The sequence below is a fragment of the Physeter macrocephalus genome, unplaced genomic scaffold (assembly GCF_002837175.3).
Source record: "Physeter macrocephalus isolate SW-GA unplaced genomic scaffold, ASM283717v5 random_332, whole genome shotgun sequence".
Classification (NCBI taxonomy): Eukaryota; Metazoa; Chordata; class Mammalia; order Artiodactyla; family Physeteridae; genus Physeter; species Physeter macrocephalus.
This window is the reverse complement of record NW_021145634.1, coordinates 53,222-63,395: the sequence shown is the minus strand read 5'-3', so window position 1 is coordinate 63,395 and position 10,174 is coordinate 53,222. Positions and strand designations below refer to the sequence as shown.

The 10,174-nt window shown below is 56.3% G+C and overlaps 1 protein-coding gene across 1 annotated transcript in view; it reads left to right on the top strand.

Annotated features, from left to right (window-relative positions):
- Positions 1-10,174, top strand: part of LOC102982757 (C-Maf-inducing protein) — a 41,243-nt gene that overhangs the window by 7,231 nt on the left and 23,838 nt on the right. Inside the window, exons 5-7 of the mRNA XM_028485234.2 lie at positions 1,840-1,943; positions 3,620-3,724; positions 9,315-9,668. Of these exons, the coding sequence (XP_028341035.2) occupies positions 1,840-1,943; positions 3,620-3,724; positions 9,315-9,668 (563 nt within the window). The remainder of the gene's footprint in view (positions 1-1,839; positions 1,944-3,619; positions 3,725-9,314; positions 9,669-10,174) is intronic.

Genomic DNA, 10,174 nt, shown 5'->3' with positions numbered 1-10,174 from the left:
TCTTCCCGGACCGGGGCGCGAACCCGCGTCCCCCGCATCGGCAGGCGGACTCTCAACCACTGCGCCACCAGGGAAGCCCCTCAGAGTGCATCTTTTGTCATTATATCCCGTGTCCCGTTTCAGGGATGAGCAAACTGAATCTAGGTGAAGAGTCTCAAAGAATGTTACTCCTTGGGCCACGATAAAAACGAGATACAAATGGAAGCATTCCTTAAGTATGTTCCCCTGGAGAGTCTAAACAGTTGGTTCAACTGCACCCCCAAGAAGGATCACGGTTTCCTGTGCCCACATGCCACTCATTGGTGTGTTCTTGTGGCAGAGGAGGCAAGAGGATGTGGCTGTGGTCCCTAGTGGGCCGTGATCTGACCTCCTACTTTCCAAAGGCAACATATTTGACTTTGCCAAAGAGGCACAGTGTCCCTCACCCACGTGTTAAAAGGCCACCGGACCCATCTATAACGTTAATTTCCAGGGAAATGACCATGACTATCCAGAAATCTAATAACAAAGATAATGGCAGTTAGCAGGGTTTAGTTGAATCAGTTGTCATAGAATCATAAAACATTAAGGGTGGAAGGGGCCTAGAGGTCGTTTCTTCAACTCTCGTTCCACAGCGGGGACAGAGAGGGCCACGGCTGCACAAGGCCACACAGCTTTCCTGTTACCCTTTTCCCGGGGACTCAGGGACTCTGGGCACCTTCCTCAGTTTGAAAGCACAATCAAGCTTCCATCTTCTCTTCGTGCAGGGGCCCCATCCTCTAGCCCGGTGCTCGCGGGTGTGTGCGTGTGTGTACGTACGCGTCTGCGGTGTGTGCGCGCACGTGCACGCGCGTGTGTAGCCCCTGCTGAGCTTTCTCGTGGCTTTTGCTGCCCTCCTTATGCAAAGGCATAACCCTAGGAGGCAGGATGGAAGCAGAAGAGCCCCCATCGTCTTGAGGATCCTAATTCAGCCTCTCACTCCAGGTGAAGAAGCACCAGGCACTCTAGAAACACGCTCCTGTGAGTTGGCAGGAGGGCGTGGGCGGGCCGTGTTCTGATCTGAGCTTTCTCCAGGGCCCGCAGGATCAGTTAGATCCACAAGGAAGGTCTCCACAGGCTCTATTTTAGATTAGAGTCCTGATCCAGGTTGCTTTTTATTAAATGGGTTCCCCCTGAACGGGGGCAGGAGAAGAAACAGAGGAGTTTGGAGACCACCAGGCTTCCCTCTGTTGTCTTGCTGGTCAACCTCATCACCGCACTGTGACTTGCCCTCCTGGCCGTTCACACCCCAGCACGCGGGTTCAGAAGTCCAGTGACGTGGGAAGGGACGCAGTCCTTCCCTGGCCCACGCCCTTCTCTCCTGCACCGCCTGTGCTGCTTCTCCTGACAAGTCCCCGAGCCGACAGCCACCTCGGACGTTGGGCCTTCCCCTCTTAGCTCTGAAAGCAGGGGGCCCAGAAACTCTCGGGGGACTGCAGAAGAGGAGCTGGTCCTCGCTGGAGGCCAGCTGGGCATCTGCAGGCCCCCGTGCAGCCGCGCCGAAGGGAAACACACCAGCTGGGCTGTTCTCCGAGCACGTCTGGGTGGCACGCTGACCCACAGGGTGGGTGACACGTGTCAGGGACCCTCCTGTGGCAGGACATCTCCCATCTCCGCGGGCAGCCGTCGGGAGGTGTGAGGAGAGGGTGACAGGGCCGGTCCCTTCGAGTGAAAGATAACGTGTGCCTCTAGGAAGAGGAGATGGCTGGCACGTCCCCGTTGCCTTCCACCCCAGTGTCTCGGGGCAGAGTGGGGTCCCACCACCCCTCTGGCCTCCTGCCTGCCTGTCTCCCCAGCTCCTGCCCTCTGCTCTCCCTGCAGGACTTTGGCAAGTGCCCGCGACTGAGGCTGTTTACTCAGGAGTACATCCTTGCCTTGAACGAGCTCAACGCGGGGATGGAGGTGGTGAAGAAGTTCATTCAGAGGTGGGTTCCTCAGCCGGGCCCCCTCCCCTTCCTGGCCTGCAAGCCAGCTTTCCTCTGCACCCAGAACCACTGACTCCATCGACGCCTGGAGAGGAGCTGCTGGCGTTCAGAGGCCCCAAGCGTCTCATCTTCTACGAGGGTCTCCTGCGTCCTCCTGACCCCACGTGGTCTGAGGCAGTCGCTTGCTGTGTGGCATTGAGCCAGTCGCTGTACCTCTCTGATCCTCTATCCTCTGCTATCCACAGGTGTTGTCGTGCAGTTAAATAAGATGATATATGAGGAAGCCCCTAGCACAGTGCCTGATGCTCAGTAGGAACTCAGGAAATGGTTAACAGTCCTAAAGAGTATTTCTGTGGGTCCCACCTGTGGGTGCTGGGTGTGTAGGGAACGATCTCCTGCTAGCCCAGGAGAGTCATCACTGGGGATTTGAACAGCCACCTCCCACACTTGTCCTAGAGGAAGCCTGATATTCTGACTCTTACTTTTGGTGTTTGGGGCGGGGAGGGGGTGCTTTTGCTTTGATTTTTAAAATTTTTCTCTGTGCCTGTTTCCTCATCTGTAAGATGGGAACTATAGTACTTACTTCATCTAGGTAACGTGAGGATCCCGTGAGCTTATACACATAAACACCAAGAACAGTGCCTGAGTGTGATGGGAACGTTAGAGGTCGTCATCACCACTCTTCTCATTTTTTAAGAAAATCGTGATAGCCTATTTAAGCCGGTTCCAAAAGATGGTCACCTGGAACTCACAAAGCGTTTCCAAACCCAAAGAATGTGTCCTTCTGGGCACTTCCCTGGCAGTGCAGTGGTTAAGACTCCGCACTTGCACTGCAGGGGGCATGGGTTCCATCCCTGGTCGGGGAACTAAGATCCCGCATGCCGCGCGGCGCAGCCAAAAAAAAAAAATAGATAAATTTTTAAAAAAGCTGTCCTGCTGGAACCCTGGTGACTCCAAGGTCCCTTTAAAGCACCCAGTAATGGTTTACGAAATTGTTTCAGGTTAGACCTCTTCGTCCCAACGGCCACACCGATTTTCCAGGAGTGTTACAGGTATTATCCCCAGGCCCCAAACAGCCCTGGCAGTAGGGATATTAGCCCCATTTTACAGACGAGAAAACAGGCACAGACACAGCTGTGACGAATAACAATGGCTGGCATTTATGGAGGACTTAGCAAATGTGTCCCAGACCTCATGCTAGGCCAGGATCAGGATGACCATAATAACTTTTCTTTCAAAGCAGGCCACTTGGAAAGGAAAATGAGGTGAATAATCGTTACAGAGCCGCTGGGCATGAATTATAGACACGGGACGTATGGCCACGGTCTGCTAACTCTTCCCATGAATCAGAAAATTAGATCCTCATGGTACCCACGGAGGGGGGGCCCGTTGTCCCCATTTTATAGCTTAGGAAAGAGTGGAGAGTTTAAGAAGCTTTGCCAAGGCCGCTCAGCGGGGCGTGAACCCAGGCTCCCTGGATCTGGAGCCCACGGTCCAGAGCTTGGCTCTCTGCTGCCTGCACACGGCAGAGCCAGGACGCAAACCCTGTTACCGACTGCCCAGGAGAGGACTTGGGGCGCCCCCCACCCCACCCCCCAGTGTGCGTCTGAAGGGCACCCCGGCCTCCCCCTCCTCCTGGCCGTCACCTTCTCACCTAGCCCTCTGCTCTTTTCCAGCATGCACGGCCCCACGGGGCACTGCCCCCACCCCCGGGTCCTGCCCAACCTGGTGGCTGTGTGCCTGGCCGCCATCTACTCCTGCTACGAAGAGTTCATCAACAGGTCAGTCCCCACGGCCTCGGGAGGGCCCGGGTGGGACACGCTTGCCCCAAGGACGGTGACCTGTACACACCTGGCCAGGCAGGGAGGTGGAGTGGCTTCCACTGGACCTGCCTCAGGTGTGTTTGCCAGATCCCCTGTGTTCACTGGTGCCGGGGCCCAGAACCCAGGGACGTGACTGGAAAAGCAAACACTGTGAATCAATACAGGCACTGCAAGGCCGTCGCGTTGACTTGGCTTTAGGAACAAGTGTTTTATTCGGAAGATTTCTCACCGCCGGGCACATGTAACCGGAAGAAGGCATGACAGAGCCACTGTCCTGGGTCCCCCAGGGTTTGGGTGCAAGCAGCTTATTAGGGAGGTAACCCCAGGAGGCAGTGGGAGGGAGCCTGGGAAGGGAGGACAGCCAGCAGACTCGATGTTCGCAAGCAGGTGACCACTGCAGGCACCTGTGCGTGTCCCAGTGGGACCTCCCGGGAGACTGTGGAATGTTCTCTCAGAGTCCCTCCCCTGAGGGTTGATGACACCGGGGTAGTTACTTACCAGCTCCCACTCTTCCCGGATTGAGGTTGGCTCCTGGGATGCAGGGTGACGTGGATGCCGTTAGTCATATAGAACTTTCTATGGTGATCTCTGGGGTCATCAGAGAAGGTATGATGTGCAGGGCACAGGTGGCATCTGCTGCAGCCGCCCTGTCCAGTTGTTCAGGTGGTGTACTGCACAACTCGGAGACGACCAGAATGTGTCTAGGCACCGCTAGAGCTGGGAGCGTTGCAGGAATATATTTCAGTCCTTAAAGAAAAGGCAGTGGAGCATCACTGAAAACCTGTGCAAACAGGGCAACATGAAGATGTCATGCTGGTCATTCCCAGGTACCTGTTCCATGCCCTACAGCATGTTATATTAAAAGCCAAAAAAAAAAAAAAAAAAAAGGAGGCAGTAGAGAGTAATGCAGGGCCTGTACAACCATCCTCGGCATCCCTGTGTACGTGGATGGTCACTTGCCCTTGGCCTCATACACTGCATCTCCGGAGCTGATCTGCATGCATTTCAAACCCAGGCCACCCCAGGAAGTAGGAAGAGCATCAGGAGTGTCACAGACTCACAGGCTCCTTTTCCTCCTGAAGCCTCTGCCTCGTCCACCCTCCCCGGGCTCGCTGCACGGACACCTGAGCCGGGACTTAGGTTTCGGGGCAGGAACAGGAAACAGCACCTGCCAGCGTTTTCCCTCTGCGTCTCCAAGACGCTTGCCTGGGTTCCCTAGAGCAGAGTTTCCCTGACTTGGGAGCAGGAAGCAGAATGGAATCTCTCTCTCAGTTCCCACCCTAGGAGAAGGGCAGAGACGGAAAGAACCAGAATTAGGACCCGTGCACACTGTTACACGTAGAGGGGACTGGGGATAGCAACAGCCAGCCTTCGTCCTTCTCTCATCCTTTCAGCACTTGTTTAGTGAGGGCCCCTGCTGTACCAGGTGCTGAAGGCACAAAAGTAAACCAGCCGATGGGGCCCCCGCCCTCCCAGAGCGGATGGCGTAGCAGTGGGTGGAGGGGTGGGAGTGAGAAAGCGAGCGGTTTCATCAGGGCTGTGATGAAAGAAGCCAGAGGCGTCATCAACGTGGTCCACGGCAAGGAATCTCAACCCTGGCTGCGTGTCAGAGTCACCCGGGAAGGCTTTACAGAAGCTAAACACACATAAACCCTGGGACCCAGCTCCTCATCACTTTGGTATATTCATCAGAAGGCATGTACAGGAAGGTTTACAGAAGCATTATTTGTAATAGCCCCAGACTAAAATCTGCCTCAAACCCAGTGTCCTACAACAGTAGAACGGGTACCGTTGGGGCGTGTTCACACGAAGGCATACTGCAGGACAGCAAGAATGAACAAACTAGTGCAACCAGCAAGCCGTGAACTAGTCTCACAGACATAACATGGAGCAAAAGAAGCCAGACCCGCAAGATACATAGAGCGTGAATCTCGTTCCTTGAGTTTCAAGAACAGGCAAAACGAATCTCTGGTGATAGAGGCCACAATAGTGGCAGCCTCGGGGCAGGGAGTTAGGTGGAAAGGCGTGAGAGGAGCTTCTGGGTTCTTGGAAATGTTTCACATCTTGATCTTGGTCAGTGTTTCTCAGCTGGGGGCAACTCTGACCCCCCAGGGGATATCTGGCAACGTCCGGAGACGTTCTGGGCTGCAGAAGGAGGGGTGCTGCTGGCATCCAGTGGTGGAAGTCGGGGGTGCTGCTGAACACGCTGCCATGCACAGAGCAGCCCGGAATCATCTGAACTGTCTGGCCCCAAACGTCGGAAGTATGAAGAAGGAGGAGCCCTGGTCTGGTGGACGTTTATTACACAGGGGAATTGGTGATAGTCACAAAGCTCTGCACCTAAGATTTGTGGACGAGGCTGGACTGATGTTTTACCCCCGGGGTGTGCTGGAGCCCAGGCACATTTGGAAGCACATCTCTTCCCAATTCCACAGTCAGAGATGACACGTTGGTAGCTTGAATTCAATCATGGTGGGAGAATTTACACCAAGAAAATTGGCAAACACTACCAATCAGGGCTCCTTTTTTTCTGGAGACTTGGTTGTTAGACATTTACCCGCATCCCACTGGTTATATCTTAAAAAAGACGAAGAAGAAAAAAAAAAGGTGCCTGGGCCCCACCCACTGCAATTCTGATTTACTTGGGATGCCCCTGGCATCGGGTTCTTTCTTTTTTTTTAACACCTTAGGCAAGTGGAGTATATGGCCAGAGTTGAGAACCCCTGCTCTAGGGGGAAGTGAGGAAGGGTTTCTGCAGGGAGGTGATATTTAAATTGACACCTGCTGGCTGTCAGCAAGGCAAGAGGGCAAGATGATCCAGGCAGAGGGAACGGCATGTGCAAAGGCCCGGCAGTGCAGGTGGAGCTGCCATTGGTCACATGTCCTACCCATGGTCCTTAAACACCTGCTTCAGAGTCCCCTGGAGTGCTGCTTGAAAATGCAGACTCCTGGACGCAGCGTTTCCGGGCCAGGCCCAGGAATCTGCATTCCTAAACTCCACAAGTGACCTGCTCCACGCTAAAGGCCGCTGCAGGGGAGGAAGTGGAGGAAACTGAGTGTGCCCTGAGCAGAGAGAGGGGCAGAGGCAGAAGACGAAGTTGGAGAGGGAGGCCAGGCCACGGAGAGACTTGTACCACTGAGCTTCTCCCACCTCCACCTCCCGTGCTGAGCTGCTCCTGGGGTCATGTCAGCGGGTCTGCGGCAGGGCCTGAGCCTCTGCTTGTCTCATAGACTCCCAGTAATGCCGCTGCTGCTGGCTGGGGACCATGCTTTGAGTGGCGGAGCTGTGCCTGTGTGTCAGTTGTGGAGGTTTTATTCTAAGGGCGTTGTAGTCGCTGATGGGCTTTAAGTAGAGAAGGGACTTGATGAGATGTCAGTTTCCAGACTGCCCTCTGGCTGTCGCTGCAGAGGCCAAGCACGACCTTGGGGATCCCAGTAGGCGGCGGTTGCTACTAGGTGCCCAGGGTGGAGGCCTGGGGAGGGCGAGGCGGGCCCTGCTGCCTCCCGCTCAGGCCTGCCCTGATTCCCTGCTCAAGACAGCCCAGCCCCCTCGGAGCCCACAGTAGTTGGGGATCCAAGCGCTGCCCTCACCTCCCCCAGGAAATCACGCCGAGGGCTGCAAGACCTTCCCTGGGCTCAGGTCCATCCCACCCCCTTGGTCAGTCCCTGGAAGATAAAACCCCGTGCCGTCTACCGGGCCCATCTGCGGCGCTCTCAGTGGGTTCGTGATGTACTTGGCGCACAAAAGAACAGACAACTTGACCCAGGTTAGCATAGCTCGCTGGAAAACCGCCCAATCTGAGCCAAGCAGCCTTGAAAATCCACTCCTAAATCCCGGCAAAGGCACAGGGGATGGAGCTTAGCACTGGGTAGCAAGTTAGCTCTGAGTAACTACACCGCATCCTCCACCGGACCCCACACAATTTTCCATCAGGCATAGAATTCTCGGACTTTAGCTAAAGGGTTTTGTTTTTCTCCAGCAAAGCTTAAAGTGTATTTATCAAACATCCTTGGTGGGCTCAGCTCAGGCCTGGCTCGTGGCACGTGCTGGACAAATTCAGGCCCTCTGCGCACACTGGGGGTGAGCTCTGTGCTTGAGCCAGTCCTTGTGCGCGTCTCTTTGGAAGCACAGGCGCGTGCATGTGGCCCATTTAGGGAAGGACTGGACGAGCAGCTGTTTGTGATCATATCATCGTGCTCTGAGTCTCTTGGAGCAGTGAGCTCAAGCATGACTGCACACACAGGGAGCCCTAAACGTGACCGGCGTCCGGACCCCACCCTAGAGATTCCGACCTAATGGGACATTAGGATGTTTAGAAGTGCCTCAAGGGACGCTGGTGTCCAGCCAGGGGTGGAAGGTTCTGGCACAGGGGCAGGAAGGGTGAGAGCGGCGGGTGGAAGAAATCAGGGAAGGCTTCGTGGGGGAGGAGGACCTGCATGGGGTCATGCAGGATCTTGGACATGCAGCCAGAGACCTGGTTTCAAATCCCAGTCCTCTCCGCTTACGAGCCATGTCATCAGGGTAGTCATTTGACCTCTGGTAGCATCTTTCCTCACCTGTAATGTGGAGATGGTAATACCTACCATTCAGAGATATCTGAGCATGTCTGTGTGGTCTGTGTGATAGCACTTAGCACCGTGCCAGCCCAGGGGCACCAACAAAGGAAGCCCATCGCCGGAGTTACCTTTGTCCTGGCACGCCTCCCCGTAATGTTTGGAAGCACCCAGTGAGGAGGCGCTTTACCCAGACTCAAAGCTCTGACAAGTCCTGCTGTAAAGAGGCCCAGCGTTTCCCAAACACATGTGACCTCAGTGATGCCACAGCTCCCTTTCCTCAGCTAACGCCTGTTAGCCCCCTGCACAAGCATCGTTCCTCTAGGCGGTGGAGATGCTGCAAGGGGCGGGGTGCTGGGGGTCAGCCCAGAGTGGTGGGGTGCTGCAGACAGGAGGGACGTGCAGACTCCAGGGACTAGCACCTGGGGTTTGGGATCCCTTTGAAGGGTGTTCCCAGGTGGAGGGCAGAAGCTGAACTTTCTCACCCAGCAGGGATGGGGCCGCAGAGGTGGGGGCCTGGGCCTTGGCCCGAGGACATTAGGGGGAGGGGGACAGTTAGACCAGAGGAAGCAACCAGAAGCAGAATCGCTAGTAGGTCTCATAGGTGTGTCCGGAAGGTGGCCAGGGAAGGCATCTTGGTGGAGGTGAACGCCAGGGGCCTTGTGGGTCTTGTGTAGAGGTTAACGTCACTTATTCGTTCCACAAACGTGTCGACCGCCTGCTATGTGCTGGGACTACGGCACGTGCCTCGATGACAGGCGGCCCGGTTTGGATGCCAGCCCCACCTCTCCCTGTCTGGAGGCCTTGAGGGAGCCCGTCTCCTCGCCGGTGGGGAGGGGTACAGTAGCACCAGCTCATCGCACCGCCCTGGGGCTCCGGGGACTCTTAGCCGCGTGCAGCCTGGCGCTTGGAAGCACCCACTAGATGGCAGCTCGCGGCTTCTGTGACCCGCCCCCAGGGCCCGCACTCACGCCCCTCTCCACCTCTCCCCCAGCCGCGACAATTCCCCCAGCCTGAAGGAGATCCGGAACGGCTGCCAGCAGCCCTGCGACCGGAAGCCCACCTTACCTCTGCGCCTTCTGCACCCCAGCCCGGACCTGGTGTCTCAGGAAGCCACGCTGTCCGAGGCACGGCTCAAGTCGGTGGTCGTGGCCTCCAGCGAGATCCACGTGGAGGTGGAGCCCGCCAGCACTGCCAAGCCGGCGCTGACGGCCAGCGTGGGCAACGACAGCGAGCCCAACCTCATCGACTGCCTCATGGTCAGCCCCGCCTGCAGCACCATGAGCATCGAGCTGGGCCCCCAGGCCGACCGCACGCTCGGCTGCTACGTGGAGATCCTCAAGCTGCTGTGAGTGTCCTCCGGCCTGCCTGGTACCCTCGGGTTGGGGAGGGGGCTTGCAGCTGGCTGGAGGCGTGCAGGGGTGGGCGTGCTGAGTGTGGGTGCACAGGATGCAGATGTAGGGTGTGAGGGCACTTGTTTTGGGGGTGTGCATGCAGGGCTGTGTGTGTGTACGTGTATGCTCGAGGATCCGGACGCGTGTCTAGGGTATAGGCACAAGCACGATGTCTGCACCTGTGTCCGTGAGCTTGAGAATGTGTGAGCGCGTACGCCTGCCAGGATGTGCTTCAGCGCACGGGGCCCGAGCGTGTCTGTGAGTGTGTGGACGCCTCTGCGTGTTGTGTAGGGTGTGGGCTCCTTCTGAATCTGCAGTTGTCCCTGTGTGAGTATAAATGGCTTTGGATGTATGAGGGCAAAGCAGCATAGGGGTGATTGCCCGAGTTGCTGTGTGTTGCGTGCGTCTGGGTGTCTGCATACAGGAGTTGGATATGGGGGGGATGTGGGTTTCTCTATAG